This window comes from Leuresthes tenuis, unplaced genomic scaffold, assembly GCF_036924035.1.
Source record: "Leuresthes tenuis unplaced genomic scaffold, fLeuTen1.0.hap1 SCAF_19, whole genome shotgun sequence".
Classification (NCBI taxonomy): domain Eukaryota; kingdom Metazoa; phylum Chordata; class Actinopteri; order Atheriniformes; family Atherinopsidae; genus Leuresthes; species Leuresthes tenuis.
Window position 1 is genome coordinate 12,206,719 of NW_027325373.1, and position 25,697 is coordinate 12,232,415.

At 43.1% G+C, this 25,697-nt stretch overlaps 3 protein-coding genes across 11 annotated transcripts in view; 1 reads left to right on the forward strand and 2 right to left on the reverse strand.

Annotated features, from left to right (window-relative positions):
* LOC140277078 (nipped-B-like protein B) overlaps positions 1-6,472 on the reverse strand; it is a 24,861-nt gene extending 18,389 nt beyond the window's left edge. For 4 of the 9 annotated variants that reach the window (XM_072371971.1, XM_072371974.1, XM_072371970.1 and 1 more), the window contains exons 1-9: positions 6,380-6,469; positions 4,949-5,097; positions 4,433-4,598; positions 4,025-4,125; positions 1,828-1,936; positions 1,593-1,741; positions 825-955; positions 648-741; positions 40-564 (exon numbers count right to left, since the gene is read on the reverse strand). In XM_072371971.1, coding sequence (XP_072228072.1) covers positions 40-564; positions 648-741; positions 825-955; positions 1,593-1,741; positions 1,828-1,936; positions 4,025-4,125; positions 4,433-4,598; positions 4,949-5,012 — 1,339 coding nt within the window. In that variant the 5' untranslated portion in view covers positions 5,013-5,097; positions 6,380-6,469. Of the gene's footprint in view, positions 1-39; positions 565-647; positions 742-824; positions 956-1,592; positions 1,742-1,827; positions 1,937-4,024; positions 4,126-4,432; positions 4,599-4,948; positions 5,098-6,254; positions 6,334-6,379 lie in introns of those variants that run through there. The other 5 variants (XM_072371969.1, XM_072371975.1, XM_072371968.1 and 2 more) reach the window with 5 other exon arrangements.
* Positions 6,275-12,375, forward strand: mlana (melan-A). Its single transcript, XM_072371977.1, has 6 exons — positions 6,275-6,327; positions 9,589-9,694; positions 10,720-10,812; positions 11,006-11,102; positions 11,294-11,401; positions 11,784-12,375. Exons 3-6 carry the CDS (start codon positions 10,724-10,726, stop codon positions 11,850-11,852), a joined length of 363 nt encoding a protein of 120 aa, XP_072228078.1. The 5' UTR covers positions 6,275-6,327; positions 9,589-9,694; positions 10,720-10,723; the 3' UTR covers positions 11,853-12,375.
* Positions 12,376-12,819: 444 nt separating this feature from the next.
* Positions 12,820-25,419, reverse strand: LOC140277080 (uncharacterized bromodomain-containing protein 10). The gene is made up of 10 exons (XM_072371976.1): positions 24,846-25,419; positions 23,603-24,332; positions 21,871-22,071; positions 20,153-21,771; positions 19,967-20,028; positions 19,757-19,846; positions 19,520-19,635; positions 19,190-19,380; positions 16,273-18,297; positions 12,820-14,842 (listed from the first exon to the last, which is right to left on the reverse strand). Exons 2-10 carry the CDS (start codon positions 24,319-24,321, stop codon positions 12,867-12,869), a joined length of 6,999 nt encoding a protein of 2,332 aa, XP_072228077.1. The 5' UTR covers positions 24,322-24,332; positions 24,846-25,419; the 3' UTR covers positions 12,820-12,866.
* Between the last annotated feature and the right edge of the window lie 278 nt (positions 25,420-25,697).

The following is a 25,697-nucleotide window of genomic DNA, read 5'->3' on the forward strand; positions in this document are numbered from 1 at the left end:
AGGAAGGCACAAGGCAAAACCAGACACATAAAAATTCACCTTTATCCTGGACTTCTTTCGAGCACCGCTCTCTCTCACTGGCTGTTTCGCGCTCAATTCTCTCAATCTCTGCAAGTGCGTCTATCTCAGTATCATCAAATACAACCCCACTGATGATTCCTGTCTCCTTGGAATTCGGCTGCATAGCAACCTGCGGACAGTTTGTCTGCTCCTCATCCTCCAACTTGTGTGAGGAGTCCTGGGGAATACTTGACAACCTATTGTTATTATTGTTCATCGTGACTGTTTCGTGGTCTGAGTCCACATGTGACCTGGGGGATTGTTCTTCAGAGTGACTGACGTCTGCACTCTTCACTCGAGACAGCTTTAAAGTCAGCTTGGTAGAGTCCTTTGATGGAGAACTAATGATGTCATACAAGGCATTTTTGTCCACATGCTCATTTTCTTCTTTACTCCTGTCCCTCTGCTTCTTTTTGCGGTCAGCCGTGATGTAGAGCCGGTCAGACGCTGCACCGTGTGGCACTTCAGGTGAAGGTGACTGCATGATGAGCGAAGGCCTGGACCCTGCAGACACACAGACGAAGAGCATAAGCCTTTACGAAGAATGGACCAAGGATGGACATTAATTTGTTGCTACGGCTGCATACTTTTTGCAGGGTCTTCACTGCCAGCAGGGGAACATGCAGGCTGAGATGTTTTAACAGAGAGTGCAGCAGCCTTCATGGAAGATTCATTCTCCTGCTTGGAACACAAGACATTTATTTTTACCTCTAATAGTCAGTCTGCTGAGGTTCAGCTCAGTATGACTTGATTCGGTGCATTACCTCGTTTCCCAGTCTGTGACCCACATTTATGTAGTCTTCATCTGAGCCCAGTCTTGTATTATGGTTAGATGAATTACTTGATAGCTGTCCAGAGACTTTGCTGTCAAGGATATTCCTCACACCACTGGCTACTAAAAGAGAGAGAAAAAAAAATCTCCAGTGAATTTTCTTCCACTTGTTCTTTTAAATGAAAGACTTTAAGAAGTTATTCGCATTGACTTGTCAGAAAGTACATTATCTTTCAACTAATCGGACAGCCGTTCTTTCACCCTGCCATATTAAGCTGTCAGCTCATCAACCTTTTCCTCGCCGCTCGAGGGTGTATAAAAAGCAGTGTTAAAGTTTAGCTGAATCATCATTTGAGCACGTGTTACTTGTAAAAGTACAAGAATGCACACAAAGAGCGATTTGTTGACCTGACGAAAAAAAAAAAAAAAGCAGCTCGTAGCCACTGTGGAAGCTTTCCTTAGAGACTGGGAACTTTCGTCCCTAACCCATAGCATTTCCACAGCAGGAACCAGGGATTAAACAAAGTACTGTTCAGTTTACCCCTCCCGACGAGGGCAGGAGGCCGTCCTGGTATTTACAGGTTGTGGCTTGCAACTGAGCATTTGTGGTTGAATTCACCCAGTATCACATGTCCACTTTCCTGTCACAGTCATCACAATCCCCACAAGCTATTCTACCGATTTGTTTTTGCTTGTAAACAAAAATATTCAACATCATGCATTCACGCTTCAGAAAATGAATGACAGGATTTTTTCTCACCTTGCTGAGTCTGATGATGATGAGAATAACTAGGTGGGTTGTACTGCATGTAGTCTGCGGGACTCTGGGGGGTATAGGGACTGGGTATAGGGCTGTTCTGCTGGGGTACAAACTGAGTGGCTGAGCCAGACTGTGGGGATGTAAAGCATCTGTGAAAAGAGGAAGAAGTAGTCTTAGTGGAAATACAGAGGCCTCCGCTTCTTCATCATCTGACAATTAGGTGGTACAGCTTTACCCGGAGGGGCTTTGAGAGACAGTGGTTTGCTGATAGTTTAATCCTGGACTCCCATGAACCTGATTCTGAGAAATCTTATATTGTTGGATCAGTGGCTGCTGCAGTACACCTGGGACAAGGAAAAAAGCAAATAAACGATTAAGGGTATAAAAATGTGAAACCCGAAATACGTCATTTTATATAATCAATAATGTAATTAATATATTACCCTGCTAAACCAAACCCATTTGCAAAGGAACATTAGCAGACACTACTAGAAGCCAGAGTCAAGTAATTCCACTTAATACTATATATATACCAAAAATATAAAAAGGTAGAGTTAATACAAGTATCTGAGTCTCTTTTCTTTTGTTTGTTTTTTTTCCAACTAACTAACTGACAGACTAACCTGATAAGTCAGAAATGTGTTAATTCAATTCTGTGGTCACTTATGGGGGCATAGCTACAATGGTAGTTGGGTTAAACAAAACATGGCTTCACGGTATGTAGAATGTCATATTATGGTGTGGTTGCCGATGCCTAAACTACTGCTACAGTATTGCCGGTCCAGCCTTTAAAATACTCTTGACTATAAAAAATGTCACATTCGGTATTTGGAGTTCAAAATCGTTCAAACTTCTTCCTGAAGTGTCACAAGGGATGATAAACTCACACATTCCTCTCATGGCTTCATCAGGTTAGTCTGTCAGTTAAGATAAAAGATACTCTATAACATATGACGTACATCTAGGGGTTGATGGAGTGTTCATGGCAACACCCCCCCCCCCCCCCCCCCCCCCCCAAGTGATGATTATTAAAAGAATACATGTGTATACTAAACTGTATATTTGCTATTGCTTCCATAATGATGAGTGTTAGCGGGCTACAGCAGCTGATAGGTTTCCCTGAACAAAAGCTGAAAGGCAAACGTGTTTATGGCAATTAGTGATATCACTGTTGATGACAAAACAAATGCAGAAAAGGCTTTACAGCTTTTGTTCCGAGTTTCGTGTAAATACGTCTTTCTGTGGCAACACGCAGTCTAAACTCTGTACTGTGTCACCACGGAGTTGTGTGCAAAACAAGGGGGCAGAAAGCATCGCTCCTCTTTGAATCACACAAAAATGAGCAGAAATGACAAGAAGCTATTGCCGTGCCGCTAGTCAGAGGGAATCACACCTATTTACCAAATAAAGAAGAAGGCTTTGGATCCAGGCTATTTAGAAGGCAAACTGGGCTCAAAATGATCTCAAAGGTAGCAACGGTCTATAGTGCCCCATTGTCTGTAAGTTTGTTTTCTACATCCAAGCAAGCAACAGAATTTGCTTTAAAAAAATGTTTTTCCACTGTCAAATAAGTATAACCACTTGTTATGTGCTGGTTGTCGGGTGAAGGACTTTGGCAAAGGTGTACGAGAAGACTGCAGGAAAATCTCTTAAGAGTTCAATATTTAAGAAAACAAAAATATAAATAAAGATGTAACGTTAGTCTCAAACGTATAAGTTCAACAACAACAAGCTTTAGAGTGACAAGTGTCTGCTTAAGATAAGGGTTTCCCGACGTTGATATAACTCCAAAGAAAAGTCTTGCCAGTGAAAGCCAAAAGCTTCACACCAATGTCTTTATATTAGTGATTAGCCTGGAAGTGGTGCTTTATCTGTGGGTTGATTTTTTTCCCATCTTACTATAAGCTACCCCCGAGGCGTTATGGTCTCCATCATAGGCTGCCATGGTGATACAAACTATAAAAAGTAAACCTCAAATCTGAAACAACCTTCTCAGCCACTACTCTGCTGAATAGTAAAGGCCCTGATTTATTTGCATATGGTTTGCCTGAAAACTAGTCGCAATGCATCAAAGAGTAACTCAAGTTCTGTTCTGAGTGACAAAATGTCACAAACCTGGCAACCACACAACAATGACGGGACTTTGAAATGTTAGTTTACTGGACCCAGTTGCTGCTGATCAAAAGTATCATTAACTAACCCAAAATCCTCACCAGAGGGTGTATTTTTTTCACTTTACACATACAAACATACAAGGCCAAGCTAACTACCTATTTGTAGTCAATGAGCTAGATAACCAATACATTTATCTGTATTTATTTAGTGTTAGTATTGCTCCTTACCAATCCTTAGTGAAATAAGTAACTCTGGTAAGCCAGCAGTGTCTAAGTGTCCCTTCTTACCACCCCAAACCTTGTACTGGGTTAGCATACTTTTGTCTCCGAAGATTCTGGGGTCCCTGGACAGTAAAGTTTGAAGAAGTATTGGCATGTCACCCTCTGGTTCATCATTTCCCAAGTTGTCCTTCAGCTCTCTGAAAAACAAACAAAAGAACTGTCCGATGTTATTTATGTGCTCGGAGCGGCTCTGACGAACCAAAGCACGAGCTGACTTATCCGTGAAAGCTATCATAAAACAGCAATGACCCGCTTCACTGCTCAAGGAAACGGTGATATCCATTACGGCTGCTGACAATCACGGTGTCATAACAATTATCTCTTTCCATTTTCATAAAAATATCTGACAGTCAGCATCCAACATGGTGGGGTAATTGTTTTAATGCTCGCTTCTCTCAAAGTGCCATAACGTTAAAGCGTGAAAAACAAGTGAACGATGCTTACATGTGTTCAGTGGAGACTTGGTTAAGGCTGTGTGCTAGCTGAGTCACCAGATTCTCGTCTCGACACACCAAGATGCTGCTGACCTCTTCGGAGATTCTTCCATTGTAGAGCAGACTCTTAGCGGTGGTAGCAGGAAGAGGAGAAGGCAACGGTAGCTGGTTCAACACTAAAAGACGATTGAAACAGTAAGTTGGGTTGAGTGGAAAAGAACAGGAGATACAACATGAAGAAATCATCTTGAAAAAAGAGAATACAGTCCTAAGTTTAAAAAAAAAAAAGCAAACATGACCACGAAAATGGTCATACCACGACAAATGTGTAACTACTTTCTTTAAAAAATCTTTTCAACAAGGAAATGTCAGAATGAAGAAGATGAAACATTCATCAATCACTTAAACTATCAATTCATTTTGGCCTGAAAGGACACTAAGCAACCCTCAGTTATGCCATAACTCGGTCTGAATGTTAGCGTTTACCCCGAGTTACCGGTTTTAAAGTGAATGTCGTTGCACTTACGGTCTGTTAGGCTAGCAATTCCAGCGAGAGTAGTGATGGGAACATGAGGCATATCACCATTCATGCTGAAGATGAGGTCAAGAGGTCGTGTCAGTGCACAGGCAGCTCAAAATCACCAACCTCTATCTATTTGTTACATCTCCAAAGTGCTGCAAAGAAGAAGATGTGACCATTAGGTGTTATTGTCAAAAGAGTCACAAGCCACACTATGCAAAGCTGTTCCCTTTAGGATTTTCCATACTGACAATTGGCCAAATTGTTTCCGTATAACTAATGTATGCCATTTTCATCTCATTAGTGGGTATTATTACAGTGTATTAGCATTAGTGTCATCATAACTATGTTCCTGACTTAGATAAAAAATACAGCAAGCCTGGACATGTCGTTATCACTTATTGGTCAAATATTCTAATGAGAAAAGCATCGAGTTCCGAGACATAATTTTCTACTAAAGAAATACACGCCTCCACCATATGCATTACAGCTGTGAAATTTTAACTTGTTCACATTCAAAATGCGCTTCCATACAGTGAATAACTAAATTATTACTGACATCCAAACGCAACGTCCCGTGCACAGCAAGTAAACACGGACAGTGACTAATCTGGTCTAATTAGGATATAGAAGGGAAAAAAAAGTTGAGACTTTAATATGCATTTGCGTCTCTGCAATGCCAGCTTCTCACGTTTGCTTGTCGGGGAATGTTAACTTCATTTTCGCGGCTTAAACACACCGAATAAAATCCACCGGTGATGTCTAAACCCTTTAATTTGTTAGCTAGTTATACCTCATTTTCTTCTTTTGTTGTCGTGTCAGTTAAGATTCCCGGGACTGTCCGGATCCATAACAGCGACATTTGCTCACCTCGCCGACAACTATGACTGTATTGTTACTCTGGTATTATTATTTTGGGCGTTTTAAACGTATGCAATAAGGAAGACGAGCGAAACGACGTTTGAGAAAGTGACAAAAATCTACTCGCGGTTAGCCGGCTAGCAACAACTGGAGATGTAGCTAATGTATGCTAGCTGGCTAGGAATAGCTTTATTTGTAACTTGCCTTAGCTAGCATCACCGAGCGTGCATCAAAGCCAGTTAGCCTCGGCTTGCCTTCTATTCATCGCTCTTTTTTTATCATACAGCTTGCGTATTAAATACGATTTTCACCTCACACTCGCTGTGGCCTCAATCGACGCATCTCTAGCTCACAAAGTGGACCTCGGACTTGCCTAAAGGAAGCGTAACCCTGACCCGACGCCAAGGAGGCAGGGGTACAAAGCAAAGACCCCATCACAAATCAGAATTACCCCCTCGGCTGACTCCGCTCATGTTTCCCCGCGACTGTCTGGTGTGTCTGTCACAGTGGAAACACACAGGGAGGTGAACAATATGTCTGAAAGGAGGATGCTGCTGCTGAATGTAGCTTATTTACCTCTGGATGTGATGAGAAAGAGAAGTGGTTCTGGTGGAAGAGGAGGAGGAGGAGAAGGAGGGGGAGGGGGAGGAGCAGGAGTAGGATGGCAGCTGGAGCTGGAGCTGGAGCTGGAGTCTCTAGCTCCCTCTCCGTCCCACCGTCCAAACGGCTCCTCCGTGTAACAGCAACACAGCAGCAGTAATCCCCGACAGGAGTCGGATTATGTTTTTATTATTTCTCGAGGCTGGCATATATTAGGGGTGGTTTTTGGTGGGTGGGTGGGGGCTGCTGCCACTCACGCGGGCTTTGTTTGACGACGTGATTCGACGTTAGAGGTCACTTTCTTTTAGGGAAAAAAAAATGTTTAATATAAAATTGTTGGCTGTGTTATTTCAGTTTCACAGATCTACAGCTGATTACAAGTGTGGTCTTTGTATTTTGAAGCTGCCAACCTGGCAAATCCTGCAATCAAGGGAGGCGGGTTGTGCTCAGGCTGCAAAAAAAAAAAAAAAATTAATCGTGGGAAGATTAGGTGAAAGTAAGAACAACCTATGCTAGGGTGAGAGAAGGTGAAAAGTCGAGCTGCAACTAATCTGGGGAAGACACATCTAACTGTGGAAAGACCCACAAACAGTCAGCAACTGTAAAGCAGTTAAGGTCTGGCAAAGCATCACAAAAAAAAAGGAAACCCATTCTTTAAAAGTGTCTGAGGAGCCCAGAACTGATGTAGGAATTGCCAGAAAAAGGGGGTTCCTGCCAAACTACTTAAAGTGAACATTTTTAAGGCCATTTTAGAGGTTGGGGTTACAATATTTTCTGCCCCCTGAAAGCGAGGCATTTACCCTTAGTATGATTTGGACTTGAATATCACCAAGTTGAAACACTGTCCGGTTAAAAGTTTACGTTCACTAAATAACTAAATACGTTTTGTTAAATAAGACGAGAATAATGTCAGTGACAAACCATTGCTGTACATTTGCTGTTTAGATGTTGCTATCACAGCTACATATGTAGTTTTTTGCAAAAACCTGCGATGAGGTTTGCGATTAGAGTCCGTTCACACCAGTAAAATGACTTATTTTGGACAGATCTTGTAGACTTGTTGTCACAATAAACACACGAACAGTCAGGCAATCATCTGACCAACTAAAATGCAACCCTGCCTTGCCCAAAACAACAAAAGTCTCCGTGCTTTTAGGTTTCTGTACATGCTCCAAACTAATTAGTTACACATAAGGCATTAAAGAAAGCCCTGATACTGTCTGGTGGGCCATCCGCAAAGTACTGACCCTTAGATTGAGACAGTGTAGTGCTGTTTCAGTTAAAAAAGAAAGGTTGCGGTCTCCCTCTTGTGGGGGAAAAAAAAAAACGTGCATCTGCAAACTGATTTTCCTGATGGCATCTCCTGTTCCAGCGGTTCAGCAGCGGCTGAATCCTTAAAGCGAACAAAAACAGTAGAAAGCATTTCGTAAGCGAGGGTGAAACTCTCCTGAAAACTCAAACCTGCAGGCAATCTAATGACATACAAGCTTATTACAAGTATATTGAATCAGTCATGACGTGTAAGTTGGACTTCTCTTGACTGTAATAAGCACACTGAGTAATTACTCACAGTGCAAGATTGAAAGAGCATGCAATGATAAAATGTAGGAACTCCGTTCAGAATCCATCAGACCTTCCTGTAGTTGGGGAGACTTTTACAGACGGGAGATCTGGACCTTTACTCCTTCAAAACTGCTGAATATCATCAATATTTCTAGTTTACTTGAATTGAACAGCCCCTTTCAAATACTACCACAACACCTCATTTTGAGTAAAATTCAGGAATATGAAAACATTTTGTTGTCGATTTGTGTTTTCACCAAACCTCCCCTTGGCTTCTGTTCACTGACTGCTTGAAATATCTTTAATCTTGAATGTATTGCCGTTATTGCAGGTTATCCGAGCTCTGAGGTAGCACAGCTGCAGGAACCATGACACACACGCACCGAGCTTCACAGTTCAACGCAGCGAGCTGGATTCTTTACAGTTTATCTCCTCATTCACCTCACACAAATATACATCACGGGCAATTCCAGGGTTCAGTATCACTCCTACAGAGACTTTGACAACAAACCCCCTTTCACATTCAGTTTTTTTTTATTATTATTCTGACACACATTTAATCTTTTTAATATCTTTTAGGATTCCACATTGTTCCCTTAGGTTGTAGAAAATCTGACTTATTTTGGATTGATTAACACCCAGGTAGTTAGAAAATCTGCTGGACCTTTCTCTAGCCCTATAAAGCTTCCTCTAAGATCATCTGAATATTTTGATCACAGGATAGTTCACACCAACCAGTCTCCCTTGAGAAGTGCAGGCTTTGGTAATATTTCAATGTCCCACAATGCACATGTCAAATTAAATCTTCATAACTGGAGCAACTGACTCCAAGCAGCCCTTGGGAAATTCTATCAACACAGAGTTTCACTTAATGAATGATAAATCAGTGTATTCAAGAAAGACATTAAAACCAAGACTCTTCGCGTATTGACAGTTTTGTCAGATTTTATTGGTCGATAATTGTGACAAGGACCTGATCTTATTTTATGACCAATCAATACGGAGTCCTGGTCTTTCTAAACGGTTCAAAACGTTTCTTTGAAACTGGAAACACAATCCTTTCTATGTTCTCCTTACTCTTGGCAAAAATGATCATTAGAGATCAAAGTTGAAATGACTCATCAAGCTTCATTCTCTGATAAAAAAAAAAAAGTAGACCCCACTGCTACACATAAGTTGATGGGAGGTCTGTTTTGTGGTATTTCCCTCTTCCTTTGGAATTAAAAAGATATTCTCTCAGGAGCAGTTTGTTAACTTGTAGATTTTTTTGGGGGTCTTTGATATTTTCTGACACAATCATAATATCTTTAATGCAGGCTACCTGTAACTTGTTGAAATAGGTGATTATGGTTCATTTGTCCTCGTTACAACGTTGCTCTTGGATTATGTTGACCTCCAAAAACACACACACGTACGTGCACACGCACGTTATCTCTCACATGAAAGACCAGCAGCTGATGCCTAGAGTTTCACGAGTGGACAAAAATGTTGTGTTTAGGGCCGCAGGGTTTCACGGTAATTACTCCACTTCAGTAGGTTTAGCCATGAGTCTCTAACCCGTGACGGTCATGAGGGTTTTTTCTTTTTTTTTTTGCCCCTCTCTGCTCTCACACACACCGAAGCTAGATACTTGAGAAGTGAAGTAACTCAGACCTCCGTGGACCCAGTCTTTCTGAGGAGGGATTCCAACCAGAGGAAGTGCTCTCTGCTGTCTAGATATCCAGTTTGGTAAGAAAATGGTCTGTTTGTCTTACTTTTTCCAGCAAATGTAGCAAGCATACGATAGGATTTTGTATTTAAAAGCCAAAAGAAAATAGTTTTTCATACTTCAGACCATAAAATAACCTGCTGCAGTAGGCTGCCTGTAGAAACCTTAAATCTCTACGGCAACAGGTGTTTGTGTTGGAGGAGTGGAGCCACTTTGCATGACTGATAACTCTTTTTTTGGAGCTTGTGTTTCCACACGTTTACTTTCTGTATCACTTTACGTTTTGGCTCGTTTGATGGGGTAGATATTGTTGCTTGAGGTCCACATGCGACCCAAGTATACTCGACTACCTCTTTTATGTCATTTGAAAAACAAGGTTAGAAGGAAATGTTCAGATTCGGGTTACATTACAATATACCAGGGGTTTAATCTTCCCCTTAAAGAAGGTTTGGAAGAAAAAAAAAAAGAAGACACCACACTCGCTCCACCTTTTTTTTTTTGCTTTATTCAGTTGAAATTCCTGGATGTCCTTAGGATTGTGATTGTTGTTTAATCCCATAAAAACTTAGCAAGCGAGCCAAGATAACCACATGTTGCTATTTGACAAGTCCAGACTGAACTACAAAGCTTCTACATGAATGGTCTGTTTTAAGGTATCTGTTAGATCTGGTCTTGTGAAAAACCTGCCAAATTCCCTCAGAATTGATGTATCTTAGATCTCCAACCACATCACAAGCATTTAGGTCACTCTTTTGATTATAACTAACAGAATATCTCCGCACTTTGATTCATCTGAAACAATTTGAAGCCCCCTTAGGGAGGCTTGCCTCTCACTTTAAAAGCCTTTGCAATAGACTATGTAAGGACCACTTCTATTGGCCAATGAACATTTTTAAAAGGATAATAACAGTTTAACCGTGCTTCACCTTGTGGTGGCATTGTGTCTAGACAACATTTGGCTGGCATGCTAAATCACTGAAAGAATACAGATGAAATGGTTGTTAAAAAAGTACTTGTTTCTAACATAACTGCCTGTTGACTTCAGCTTGATGTTGTGCAATCGTACAGACGGGATGCCTCGTGGAGACTTCAACGTCTATTTTGCCAGCGGCCGAAGGGGAAATGTCAGAGCTGAGGAGTAAGCATATTATCTTTTGAAATCAGGGTTGTAAAAGTGGAGTGGTTTCCACCTGCATCCTTCACCTGCCACCCTACTGTAACATAAAGCTTTTGGTGCTCTAACAGGTTTGCTCACACCTCTGGCATATATTGTGCTGAAAACTATGTGACAGTCGCGCTGTAGTAACAGTGAATTGGGTTGTGCTTCCCAGGGCAGTGGGCATAGCGCTCCTGGTGCTCATCCTCGCAGCCCTCCTCATCCTGGGCTGCTGGTACTTTAAGAAGAGGAGTGGCTACAAAATAATCAGGGTGAGACCATCACACCTCATCTTAACAAAGCAAAGCACATCACATTTTTTTGTTCAAACACATCCAAGGAAAGTTTTCTATCGTTTCAAATCTTATTCTTACTAAGTTCAACGTTTCTTTTTATGTGTATTTTCACATATTATACTGCTGTGTTCCCTCAGCTTCTCACACATCTTTCTCTTAATCCGCAGAGCCCCAGATCGGGTCCACCAGGTTACACAGGAGGCCAGTACTCAGAGGCAGGACCTTCAGCAGATAACAAGATGGCTCTTACTGACTTTGGCAGCCTCCGACCCGTGGTGAGGGATGAACAGCTTGTTTTGGCTTTACAGATGAACAAAGTTTAACTTTGTGCAATCCAGCATCCAAGACAGAGAGCACTTGTTTCATACAAAGCCTCAGTTCTGAGCACAGTGTAGAGCATGTGAAGCTGATGCAATGCAGTGGAAGCCTGAGGGAGATTATTATGTCACCAGACCCGAGCAAAGGTATTAAAAAAAAAACACCCATGTGCACAGGAAAAGTGGAGGATCAGACCAACACAACCAATACCAGATACTGAGTCAAGTTCTGTCTTTTAACTGTAAATGTTTATCCATAAGAGTAGCTTTTACAGTACATCAGAAAAACTATAGACCTGAAGCGGTTTCATTCAGATGCATTTGTCGCACTCTTTTCCAGATTCCCAATGCTCCCCCAGCCTATGAAAAGATTTCTTCAGGACCCCTACCTCCTCCTTATTCCCCCTGAAGGAGGAATACTTACCGATGTCGACAGAGCAGCGGAAAACACAGAAGAACAAACTCTGAACACCGCTTCCTGTCTGATGATTGTATGATTAGAGATCACTGTTACTGTTCCCAAATGCTTTGTAGCCAAATGCACCAACAGCTGAAAACACTATCTGTCACTGTAAAAAAAATCTCCATATGAATAAACACAATTTATATACTGTAGATTGTTTCAGGAAACAATAAAAAAAAACAAAAAAACATTTAATTTCTGTGTAAGAAGAAGAAGCTCAAACACACTTGTTTGGGACAGTTGCATTATTTATTTCCATGCAGTAACGTCCACAGTTGTTCAATGAAAATGTACCTAGTAAATATTTCTTTCAAAATCTATATGGTAAAAATAAATAAATGTGACTCCAAAACATTTATATGGACTCAAACATGTAGTAAAAGTCCATCTATTAGTTTATATTAAAAAAAACCCAACAACAATTAAACGTTTTAAAACAGTTACTATTTGGAAAAAAAAAGACACGAAAGATTGAATGCACAGTTGTGTTATTCAAGATGACAGAGAAAGCAGAGCAACTTGTAATGATAAATAGTAAACCAAAAAATACATCTTGAAGCAGTATCTAACATTGAAAGGTTTTACTGGCAAAGCTTGACATGACATTTATTTAAGCTACCCTCCCATGTCACTGATTTGTTGAAATCACTGGCCATGAAGTAAATTTCTTAAAAGTCTACAACATTCAAAGAAGGACAGTCTTAATAGTTTCCACTTCAGAAACCCATCACAGTATTACAGGTTAAGATTTTTTGACAAAGCAAGTTTATGTAAAAGATTATCTAACCAGAGGGTAAAACTACTGTATCCAAAATGTAAGGTGAATCAAACTATTGCTGGAAGCAGCTACTACTAGAGGCAACATATGAGTCCTTTCAAACCTAAGCAGCTTAAAAAGAAAGAAAGAAAAAAAAAAAAAGGTGTCTGGGCCCTTTGCACAGGTCGCTCAGTTCAGTTGGTTCACTTTGTGTTTGAGTGTGGGGGCTGTAAAGCGGAATCATGTGTTTGTAGTGCTCCAGTAGAACTGTTGGAGGAAGTCACCAGTGCATCCAGAGGTCTGGGGCAGGCAGTCAGCTCTGCTGGATTTACCTGGCAACGAACAGTGCTCAAAACAGCACCGTCCGGGCTAATGAGCAGCTTGGATGTTACATTGGTATGCATACTCAACGATGAGTGTTTTCCAAGTGCTTGATTGGTCAGTATGACAGGTGAGGGGATGGTGTTTTTTGAAGTCTGTGATGCGATTGCTTGGGCTGGATTGATTATCACAGAGCTGGATGGAGAAGCAGCTGCCACTGGTGCCATTTCAAAGGTTCTGACAGTACTTCCAATTGGTGGAACCGTAGCAATGGGCAGTGCTTGCGTCCTTGACAATGCACTGACAATTGGTGGGACAGCCACTGTTGGCAGTACTTGTGTCCGTGTACCAGCAAGCACTGGCTGCATGACTGGGACCTGCTTTTTGATTGATAGGTTTGCTGGTCCTTGGTGCACTAACTCCGGTTGATGAACAGAGGAGGGAGCTGCAACTCTAACTGTTGTCTGCTGAGGATGCATGCTGGGGCCAAGAGCCGTCACTGCAACCACCTGCTGGGCAGGAAGAGAACAATGGAAAACGGGCGCATCTGCTACGACGGAAGCTGCAGCTGTGGAGAGGGGACCGGGAACTGGCATGAAAGGGCTGTGTAAGGCACCCACTGATGGGCTGGGTATCACAGGCAGTGATGATAGAGGTCTTGATGATTTCAGCAAGGGAGGAGCCACTGCAGATGATTTGGTGGATGAACATTCAGCTTGAGTGCCTGTGCCAGCAGTTACCCTGTTTGCAGATGGTGCTGAACTGGGAGCAGGGGCACTAGTTATCACTGGGGAAACTAGGGCTGGTACAGTGCCCAACCTTGAAGGAGAAGCGACCAGAGTAGATGATCCAACAGGAGGTAATGCAAAGTTACCCGCATAAACGGCTGGCAACCTACTGAGAGCTGACACTACATTTGTTTTACTGGATATTAATGTTGAGCCCATGCTGGGTGTTCCTGTAAGTCTGAATGGTGTGACATGGGGGGTGGTTGCCAGCAAAGGTGGCCCAATGGTTGGGGTGCACGCAACAAAAGGAGAACTTACAGCTGGCACACCGGGCAGCCTAGCTGCAGACTGGGGTAAAACTGGTGCCCGAGGGGTTACGCTGGCATGGCTTGCCCCTTTGGGAAGTACTGATGCTCCAGTGCTGGTTGGACTGGCAGTAGGCACTTGTGGTGCGGGGCTAGAAATGATAAGGACGTGGCTGCCTGGACCCAAACCCTGGGGCGGCACTACAAAGCATGCATTGTTTAGGAGGATCTGTGTGCCAGCAGCAAGGGGTGTAGAGGTGTTGATGATTATCCTCTGCTGAACTGTGCCAGTATTGGAAGTGGTCTGAGCAGAGGAGAGGGCGGTTTGGGCTTTATGACGAGCGAGTTGTGAGGACAACAACAAAGACATGTTTTCCTCACTAATGCCACTTTGGTTATATGAGGGCTTACAGTCAGGAGTAGGCGTGGGGCTTTGGGCTAGGCCGCATCCAATGGTAGTTGTCACGTGAGAAAGAGAGCTGTTGGACAGTGTATTTGCAAGCGTACCAAGATAATTCTTGTTCGTGTTTCCTGCAGGCATTGTGGCAGCAGTGGATGAGGATGTAGAGCAGATTGTGTGGGAGTTCACAGAGATGGAAGGAATACCCAGGAGTCGAGAGTGAGTGGTGTCGGAAATGCCAAGCTGTGGAGAACAACTTGCAACGGTCATTAGGCTCGTTACTGGGACCAGTCCAGTGGTGGTGGCAGCTGTTGGGCTGCAAGTTCCTGAAACAGACACTGGTGCAGCCTTGGAGGGAGAATGAGACAGGGCTCCAATACTCTGTCCAATAGTTGTCAACTTCCCTGACAACTGGATTTGAACCCCTGGTGACACACAGGAAAAAGTATTTTACTAAATATTTCAACATTGGTAATGAGACTTTATTTCAGTGGGAATGTTTCATGTAATGTTAACGTTTAGGGTGAGGGCCCGGACCAACACTTGCATTGCTGTTAAAAGATTTCAGACCCTTTCACATTTTGCTGTTTCAGGCTCTTCTTCAAAACAGATTTATTCAGTTGTCTTCAGTCTACACAAATCTCTCCACAATTACAGAGTATTTTAGACCCCTTATTAACCACAGTAGTTACTACTGAGCTCTAGTACACCGCACTCTAACATTGGTCCTAGTGATGCTTCAGGGACTTTACTCCATTTGTGCCTAACATGGCCATAACAGGACCCACTCCTGTCTACTTGAGCTCTCATAATTGATAGTGTATGTCAGAGTGAAAGACGAGCACTGAAGTAGAGAAAACTGTTCTCAGACCTGTGAGACAGGATTGTGTCATGGCCTACATCATCTGGGGAAGGTTAGAAGGAAATATCGGCAGCAATTAATGTGCTGATATATAAATACATACTTTTAATGTCATGCTTGGGTTCACTTAAACTTCAAATAGATTTAAAAGACATTGCTACAAAATATAGAAACGTTTTTGGGGGGGGGGGGATTGACACTGGACTGTGAAGACAGGCTATTTCTCCTGAGAGTAAGCATATGCTTCTGTGATCAGTGGAAGAAGCAAATGTCTTCTGATCCAGTGAAAGAAAAAGACTATACCATCTTCCAATCATAACTTCCAATCTTCCTTGGCATTGAGCATCACCCCATCAATTCTGAACAGCAGCAAGCCTTTCCAGATTTCTCAGGGTCTTAGGTGGGGGTTAAAAGTTTACATTTGAACAAAGCACCTTGAAACATACTGCAAAGAAAACACCAGAGTATTGCATGTAAAACCCTCAAAGCTTATGTAAAAATCCTGTCATGATCTGAACTTGAATCCAGTCGAGCATCTCAGGACCTGGCTGAACATGAACATTTCCTTCGAGCAGAGCAGAAAAAAAAGTTGGGCCAAGCCCGATGAGATAATACACATAGACTTGAAGCTGCCATTGCTGCCAAGGGTGCTTTAAGCAGGTACTACATGAAGCGTTTGGACACTTGGGTAATTAGATATCGCGATATGTGAAGATTTGACGACATAAAATTAATTGAATCAACAAGAATGCGTAGCACAGCAAAAAGAGGAAAACCTGAAAGGGTCTGAAACCTTTCCATAAACATAGTCTCTTTTATGTTAACAAACTGTGTGGGAAAAACTGCCATCAATGTCCAGTCTCCTGTTAGTCTGCACACAAAAAAAGTCTGCACTGTAAATGAACTATGCTCCATTGCTATTTAGTTTACAACCTGAATCAAGCACAAGAGCAAAAACATCGTTCCAATAAAATTCACATCCGAGAAACCTACCTGAGGGCAGAGTGATGTTTTTAGCCGTTGACAATGCCTCTGAGCTGACGCTGGCAACAGGTTGGACTGGACTTAATCCCATCCTCAGAGTCTGACTTGATAATGAAGTGGTCTGCTCCTGTCCACCATTTCCAGTAGCCGTCACCTGCTTTGGAATGCTTCCGACAAAGGTGGCGGATGAAGTCACAACAGGCTGGCTGATGAACATAATTCTCGAACTGGGAACTGATACCGTGGTAGAGGGTGCGCTTGAGGTTGAAGAAGAAGATGGAGTAACCAGGATATATTTATTAACCTGGTATCCCTCATCTGTACTCGCTCGTTTCACAGCAGTCTTGCTGATAAACTCTTGTTTGAAAACTTGGGGAACACCAGAACTACTTACTGATGAGACAACAGCAGTATTATTTAATCTTGCTGCTGGAAAAGGAGAACCGGCAGTGGCTGGCAGCGCAAGCTGGGAAATCTTTGTGTCAACTGTAGAACCAGCTGAGATACTGGAGCCTTGACTTACAGCAAAAGTAGGGCCTGTTGTCTGGCTTCCTGGGCTTGTGACAGGAGTGCTACTTGTGACTGTTGTAGGCATAGAATTTGTGACAGTGAAAGGGGACTTTAATGCCAAAGGACCCTGCTGCTGGGGTTGGGCCACTGACATACCCATCACTGCTGGGAGAGTGGAAGGGGAAGTCTGAGAGGGAGCACAAGAAGAGAGTGTCGTCGAGGACTTGGATACAAGAAAGGCTTTAAACTGAGGAGAAATGGTAATGACTGGACTGGTGGGAAAAGCCCCAAGCGCATTCTGGTTTGAGGATGTCTGGACTTTGACAATGCCTGTGTTGCCGCCTCTAGTTGTTACCAGGATGGACTGCGAGTCACGGATACACACTGTCTTTAGCTCCTGTTTAGGGTTTGAAGATTTAACAGTCTCAGTAGAAACTGCACTTGAAAGATTTGTGGCGGGTGAAGGAGTTGGCATGCCACACTGTGTTCTCCGGGCTTGGACACAACCAACTTGGGACCCCTTAAATCCTGCTGTGTTTATGATCCCTTGCTGTAGACGAGAGGAAACAGAAATAGGAGTCGCCCTCCCTGTCCTGCCATCTTTTAGTGGGGCCACTTGCTGAACAGGGATTTTATTCTCAGGAATGCTGAATCCAGGCACATTGGTTGATATACATACAGGACTGGCCGCCTTAGAAACTGCAACCTGGATGCCCTTAGACTGTTGTGGATTTAAAGTGGAAGGCTTTGCTTCAGTTTTTTGAATGAGAAGGTTTGAAGGTAGGATTACCACCTGCTGCATTACCTTCTCCGCAGTGTTCTGCTCCACAACAGAATGAACAGACACCTTGACTGGGCTGCGGCTGTCTTTCTTCACCAGGTGACCCAGTCCCTCAGGCACCTTGTATATCACTTGGACAGGGTTTTTTGATTCACTTTGGGATGGTGGGGGGGTGTTAGGAAGAGTTGCTGTAGCCGCTCCTGGCTGCCCAATAACTTGCATCTCATGTGGTTTCTGCGCCGTCATTTTTTGCAAGTTCTGTTGGGAACTGGATGGAGAAATTTGTGCTTTTGAAATTTTTGTGTTCGTCACAGCAGAGGTAGGTAGGGAAACCAAAGACCCTTTTCTCTGTCCATCTAAACATGACACACCTGGGAAATCAGTGGGTCTTTTCATCAAGGTCACTTTGTTCCCCACACTCTTAGCCAGCAGGGTGGGGATGGGCGTGTAGCCCTTGGGAAGTCCACTGGTAGTGGGGAGGACAGGAGATGTTGGCGACGCTGCAGTATGAGCTGGCATCCCGGTAGCCCATGCCAAATCCCTAGATTGATTTATTGGGATCAGTTCAGATCTCAACTCTTCCTTTAAATTGGCAGAAGTAATGTTAGTGCTGACACGCTGATCTCTTGGCAGTACACCAGCGCTTCTCTCTGAGCTGCCCAGACGGTGTTTTAGGTGGTTTGGAGGTATGCAGGTAACCATGTTTTCTGCAGCAGCCTCGGCGCCAAACTCCCTGGTGCTGGCTACGAACATAACAGAGACGTCTATTAGAAGTATACTGATGAATTAGCAACAGTTTATACAGGTTTAACACACAGATAGTGATATTGATTTTGATTCCTCTATGACAGTTAAATATGGTTGTAATTAGAGATGCTCCAATTGCATTATTATTGAGGTTGTGTCTATGCGTTATTTTGTCTTACCGCCAAAAACATTTTGCCTCGTAACATTAGACCAATAAAATGAACGAATAGTTCACAGTGGTCCAATGACATTGTACGATAAATCAAACACACTTACACTGCTTATTTTCACCTCAATGGCATATGACGTATTGCAGGTTTCCATGCCCACAGTGAAAAAGACTTTGTCTTTGTCACTCTGCGCCTGGGGCCCTTACATGACCGGTGAATAAATAAGTAATCGTATTTCCGTGAGTCGGATTTGCCAGTAACTGATCGCAGCTGGTTAAGCTGAAAACTGCCTGATTCCATTCACCAGCTGGGAGATCCCTTGTTTTTGCTTTATTTTATTTTATTTTTTAAAAGAGATTTAATCCGCCAGGTTAATTTTTTCTACTTTCTTGGAAGATATTTGACAACACCTACTGTTTGTGTAACTTCTCAATTATAGACTACACATGCTTTGGTGAGGGAGGTCCCTCTGTGGAGTCGACTCTCTGTACTGCCATCGCATGTGTGCAAATCAGACCAAGTTTACATGAGGCAGTGACCGGCTGGTCAAGCTGCAAACCATTCCATTTTGGCCCCGAGCTGACCAATGTGTGCATTTCTGCACATAACAATCTAATTTTCTGCACTACTGACTTTAGGGCCTGCAAAACACGATTGCAATCTTATACTACAGCAACCCAAAACTGAGTGTCACAGACATTCCAGTTAATTACAGTACCTCCACTCCAAAGGCCTCTGGGAACAATATGTTCCAGGTCTTCCTCTTCTGATTCTCCGCAACGATTTTCAAAATCCCCCTTGTCGTCGTCATAATCGTCATCTGACGACGACGAAGCACACTCCTCACGCACAAAGTTATTGTACTCCGGGTGCTTCTTGAAATCATCAAATTCCTTCTTCAAGCGAAGCCTGACATCGAAGCAAAAGGAGACGACAAATGAATGCTTTCTCTTTATTTCACTGATCGCGTTCGAGTCGACAGAGCTGCTCAAAATGTGTTCTGGACGAAGTTTTGATAAAAGATATTAGCATTGTCTAGGTTCCTAACCTGTTCCTTTGGTAGGCTTTGACAAGTTTGGGTTCCCAGGGTGAAAGCTCATTCAGAAGTCTGATTAGAGTGCTGTGGAGATCTTTCACTGCTTCTCTCCTGTAGTACCACCGACCCTGTCAGCCCAAACACCAAGTGAAGAAAACTCGAGTTACCGGCATTAAAATGTAAGAAAAAAATATATATATATATTGTTTTGTCTAGAAAATGAGAGTAAATCATCCTGACCAAGCTTACCAATCTGTTTTTAGTGCTTTCCAGGTCATCAAGCTCATCTTCTGTCTTACTGATAAGCTCTCGCAGTTCATCAAGACTGGTGCAGACCAGCTGCACGGGACAGAAAAAGGAAAGTGACACACGAATGGGAAATCAACAGTATTGGATTGCATAGTACAACGCATAGGAAACTAGGTAAGAGAGCACATATACACACAGAAGTGTAACTACCTTAAATGATGGCTCAGATGGTGGCTCATCTTCAGTTTTCTTCAACGTTTCTGGTTTTTTCCCTGTAAACAAGGTATGCAAATGTAATTACACTTAAACGTTGTTCGAGTGACAAGAGAAGAAAGGGGGAAAAAAACTCATAAAATACAAACCGAACCCACAGACCATTTCTTTTTCTAGTTTTACCTGTTTTATGCTTTTTCTTCTTGTCCTTTCTCTTGATAGTCGAGGCAACTTTGCAAACAGCAGACTTGGCAGCCTCGGCCGGGGACCGCCTCGTCCCGTCCGCATGCTGCGAATGCTTGCGCTCCCTTTTCATCCTCAGCAGCTGCTCCCTCATTCGCTTTTTCTTCCGCTTCTTTTTTTTAGTCCACATTTTGTCACTCGCCCTATCTTCGCTCGAGTTCTGAGTGCTCTCAGAGGACAACTGTGCGGGTCGTCCGGAAGTTCCACAGCAGCAGACATGCTCTGCAGATTTAGCATTACTAATTTTGCCTTTACAACATTCCAAACAGAGAGATGTTTTGTGTCCCCGACTCCGACTTACCTCCTCCATTTTGAGTTCCAGAGGTTTGGCTGGGGAGCCCTGATTGGCTGAGCGAGCAGGTGACCTGCCTGTATAGCTGTGCTCTCCTACATTCAGACATGGATCTTGTGTTTCTGCTTTGATGGTACGTTCTGAACCCAGTGAGAAGCCCTGCTCCTGCTTAGACTTTTGCTCTACATCTACAGTTTCTTCCTTGAAATTAATGTTCACATCCCCACCTCCAACAGGTCCACAGTGTCCGATGGATAAGGGGTTAGAATGTATTTTTAAGTCAAATTTAGAGTCTTCACAGTCGTCTCCATCACAAGACCCCGAGTCAGACGTCTCCTCCTTTATCAGTGACCATGAATTAAACATCTTTTTATCTTCCTCTCTGCTCCCATTTTCTTTTTTGAAAATCCCAAGTGTGTCTATTGTCCTTTTTCCAAAATCTCCAGGCCCGTCCATGTCCATGGGGGTTCCATCACACGCTCTGGTATTTTTATCTCCCTCATTCTTTATTTCATCCGACTCTTCACCCTCTGTACGTGCTTCAAGTTCAACCCTTTTCACAAGTACAGACGGAAAAGGAAAGGCCGGGGGTGTGCTGGGGCTCTGGCAATAGATCCTCAGGTCTGCCCCACAGAAATGTGGGAAATGTATATAAGCATTCTCTTTGCTGTCATAGCCCAAAATAGACTCCCTACATTCATGGATGGGTTGGGCCAGCACAGCATCCTGTACATCCTTCTGTGTTTCATACACATGGTCACACAGTCCCTTCAGAAGCCAAATTCGCTGGTAGAAGTGCAACAAATGAAAAGGTTTCTCCTCCAATGGATTCACCTCCCCGAGGATGCTAAAAAACTGCTGGCAAAGTCCCAGCTGGTCTGCCCGATGTCGCTGATCATGGGAGTTACCGACAGCTCTATACCATCCCATGACGCGCTGCCTCAGTTCCGACTCCCAGCGGCGGTATGGCAGTGCGGGCCGGCGGTGCAGAGTGGCCCTCCGCTGCGGGGGGGACAGCAGGGAAGACATGATTTTGGAAAGGAGCAGGCTGCATCGTGGCATCAGCAAACAGCGCTCCAGCTCAAAAAATACTATCTCGGGGAGGTTGAGGGCAGTCTGAGCCAGGCACAGAAAGTGCCCGATTGCAGGGAGTTCCCAAAGGGTGTCAACAGTGTGAGGTGATGCCTGTGACCTCAAGCTCTGCTCCCACTCTTCCACCTCTTTGGCTGACATTTCTTCTGCCTCTTTCTTCTCCAGCTCACGCTGCCTGAAAAGGAGGATGCACATGATTTACCATCTGGTTTTCTTTCCCATCTAAATTTTACTCAACCAACCTTTTCATTTTTTCCTCCAAATATTCACTCACCTCTTCTCCTCCTTTGCCCTTTGTTGCTCCTCTAGCCGCAGGGCCTGTACCATGATAGACTCATGCCCACCAACAGTAATGGTCGCCAGGCTACGAGGTGCCAGTCTTCTCCTCGTGGAGGTACCCCCTGAACCCCGCTCCTCCTCTGCGCCAAAGCGCCCTTTGGAGGTGACCGCCAGGGTTGTTTTCTCTCGCAGCGTCCTAGTTTGTCGTAGACAGAGAAAAAACAGGTTGAACAATATGACCGAAGTTGCTTAATAACAGCTAACATGGTTGTTGGAGGTGCACGGTCGAGACACCATCACCACTCGTGTTCTGCATGAAGCAATATTTCGCTTGTCTGAAACATTTACTGGTAACAACAAATTACAGGAAGATACACCAATGACGAATTTGGAAAAATTATCATTAGAATGACTGCAGGGATTTTATGGGTGAAAAACTAAGGGTTTAAATAACATAAATAGCTTTTTAGGTGCTAAACTGGATAGGTATACAGTTAGATTCAAGGCAGCAAACACTAAACTATTTCAGTGCTGCGATTTCTTTCCTGGAGGGACTTGGGAGTGCAAAATTAGGTAGTTCAGCAGACCGGTTGAGTCGCCATAACAGCACTGCATCTGTATAATATACATCAGTCAGTCAAAGCTCGTAGTCACTTCACTAAAATGTTGTGATAGTTTTTCTTTGTTTTTTCTGGGTTTTATATCCTTTAGAAGGCAGTTTGTCTCGACACTCATCATACAGAGCGTCATGTTGGGGACTCAAACAAATGACAAGGCACCATGGACAAAGACCCCGTTGTTATCCAACATCACCCTTTCTCTAGCAAAAGTATTTCCCAACAACTGATGCCGCATTTACTTTTGTGACCGAATCTTTGCCCGTTTGGTTGTGTGCATGCAGAGGCTTTTGTCACTCAGCAGCAACCAATTTGGTTTGGTAAACACAATGGAAAATGATTCTGCAAATCCAGTAATTCATAAAGGGATATATTTTAGAAAAATGCTGTGATTAATCAGTCGAGACAGACTTCCCTGTTAGACTAGTCATGGAAAATTTGAAGTGCCTGTCAGCATAATTTCCGTCAACTCAGTATTAAGTCACCAGCTTATTATAACATTTATGGACGTCAGTAAAATTATTTTGTTGACTTCAACATTGGGCATTGCTTCTCACTTTTTAAAGACAGCCCAAATTCGAAATGAACTAAAATTATGTATGTGGAGATGATTTATGCTTGTATTTACAGTCACACTGATTCCATCATCTCATCTTGTCTGTACTCTTCCACACACACGAATACAGTGAAAACAAACTTGACCGTGTTAAAGTTCCCTGTCACCTAAAGCCAATTAAGTGCATATATAACATTAGCTAATATTATGTTGGCTACAAATAGGTATGCTTGTTTATTCTTCACATCAAAATTCCAATATCCGAGTACCCTCATTTTAATGGTTACTGCTCACTGAAAAGATGCATTTGAATAATTCAACTTTATCATTTTACCAGTGGCATAAAAACATCACACAAGAGCAAGAGCAATTAATTATAGGAATTTATCTTGTACAGTCTAAACAAATGTAGAGTAAAGTGTACGACGATGAAATCAAACCGTCACAACTTTAGCAAGACTGTAATAATGAAAACACTTATAATAACAATTGTACTTGACAAAACAGCAACTATGCAACTTGGTTAGCAGAGTAATTAGTTACATGATCTTTACCTGGACAGCAATGTAAGCTTCTGCTCCAGCATTATTTCCAGCTTTTGAGCCTGTTTGGAGATCCAGTGGTCCACCCCATGGTAGCGATAACAGTTCTCCAACATCAGCCTGAAGTCCGCCACAAACTCCGTTATGGTCTCATATTCCTGGTTGGTGAACTTCTCCTCTATCCTCCGCAAGCACATCGACTGCCTGAGCTGTGACTGAACCCGGCCCTGAACTCCTTCAATGCCATGCTGGGCGTCATGATGTCCAATGGGATGGAGGAATGGGCTGGTGATAGCTTTGTGCTTGTCCAGGAGAAAGCCCGTGAATATCCTATAAGCTTGTTGGACCTCATAGTTCAGATCATCCTCAAAGCTATTGCTGTTGGTAGAAATGCAGACCTCGGGCAGTGAGAGGTCACTGTTGGAAAACTCTGACATGCCGTCGTTGCTGAGAGCAAGGTGCTCACTGCCGGCCGCAACATCTCCACCATCACCAGGACAGTGTAATGCTACTAATGTCTCAGCCTCACGGGTGCCATTGCTGAGCCTATCTTCAGATAGGACTAGGTCAGGGTTTCCAGGGCTGCTGCTCACCCATTTGGATTGTGAAGACATGTCATCTGAGCCGGCCTGCTGAGGTGCTGAGTTTTGGTCAGTCACGGTCCGATCCTGCCTGTGGAACGACTGGCAACAAGCTGCTGTGATTTGGTCTGTCATTACTTTGTGATCCATGGCACAAGCGCCTGAAGTGGAAAACAAATGTCAACTATGACAAAATTTTATTTGAAAAAAAAAAACAAACCAAAACAATTCAACTTAGTTTGAATGAATGTTATGTCGGGACACATAAGCGGCGTATACTGAGCATTTATATTCCCATATACGAGCAAAACGTCAGCCCTAAGAAGAGCGATAAATAACCAAAATCTCGACGTATGGTTTCACTATTATTCCTTCCACACAAGGAGGTAACATTATTACACAAACATGAATAGACACATGTGATCAGGTCCAAAACACAACTTTTTCTAACTGTCATGTGTTTACAAAGTTTTCCTTTCCCTGGATTAATGCTAGTTAGCTTGAAGTTAGCTATAGCGAGTTAGCTAACGTCAATTAAAACATAGTGAGTAAACAAAGTTTGCTCTGTTTGCCTTTGGAGAAATCTTGAGTGCAGCCCCTGGTCATTACTCGTATCCCTATCACGTGCAAAACAAAGTGACCAAAGGCAGAATTTGGTTGGTTCAACAACATACCTCAACGTTTTCTGTGCGGGTCCTCACACGCACCAGACAGGACAAGCTTTTAGCAAGCTTAGCAGCAACGACAGCTTGCTAGCCGTGTTAGCTGGCTTTTGTCTCCAGTTTGAGGCCTGCAATTGCTACGTTCGCTTTCCATAGTTGAAAATTTTGAAAATTTAATGTCTCAGGGATAAAAAGTTACGCAGGCTTATCATGTCGTCATCGCACGGAATGATGTCAGTGACAGCAGGACGGCTAATGGACCATTAGCCGAAGTAACACTAGCTGATTGTTTGAGAATGCATAACAGTTCATTATCAATAGCTGTCCCGCTAATTAGAGGCTGTCAAGTTGGGAGCTATTTTGTGACACGTGAAAATCTGTACGTTTGCTTTAGAGACCAAATTGGTATCTTGTTCACGCGGTTTGGTTAGAAAAGAGCATTGCCGAGCACTCAGGGTTGTGTCAACAGGACTGAACCGTCCACTCAACCGGAGATGCACTACTTCCACCCTGCGTGCACCCTATGCAAATGTGCGCAACCTGACGTAACGAGTCGCTTCCGTGTCACACCAAGTTGTTTTGGATTTGGAGGAACACACGCTCTCTTTACTTAGTATTATTGTGCTTATTGTCATAATACCAGTCACCGTCACACATGGTCCTATTGGAACAAAAGAAAAAGAGGAAAAAAAACGGTTGTTATGCACAATGAATCAATCGCTTCTGGTGTTTAGACAATAATTTTTGACTTGCTGAAGCGTTTTTCAGTCAGAGACGGGAGACAAAGAAAGTAGTTCCATGTACAGTGATGTCTGATTTACCACCGCTAGAGGTCGCTTGTCATTTGTGAACAGCAGTCCAAAG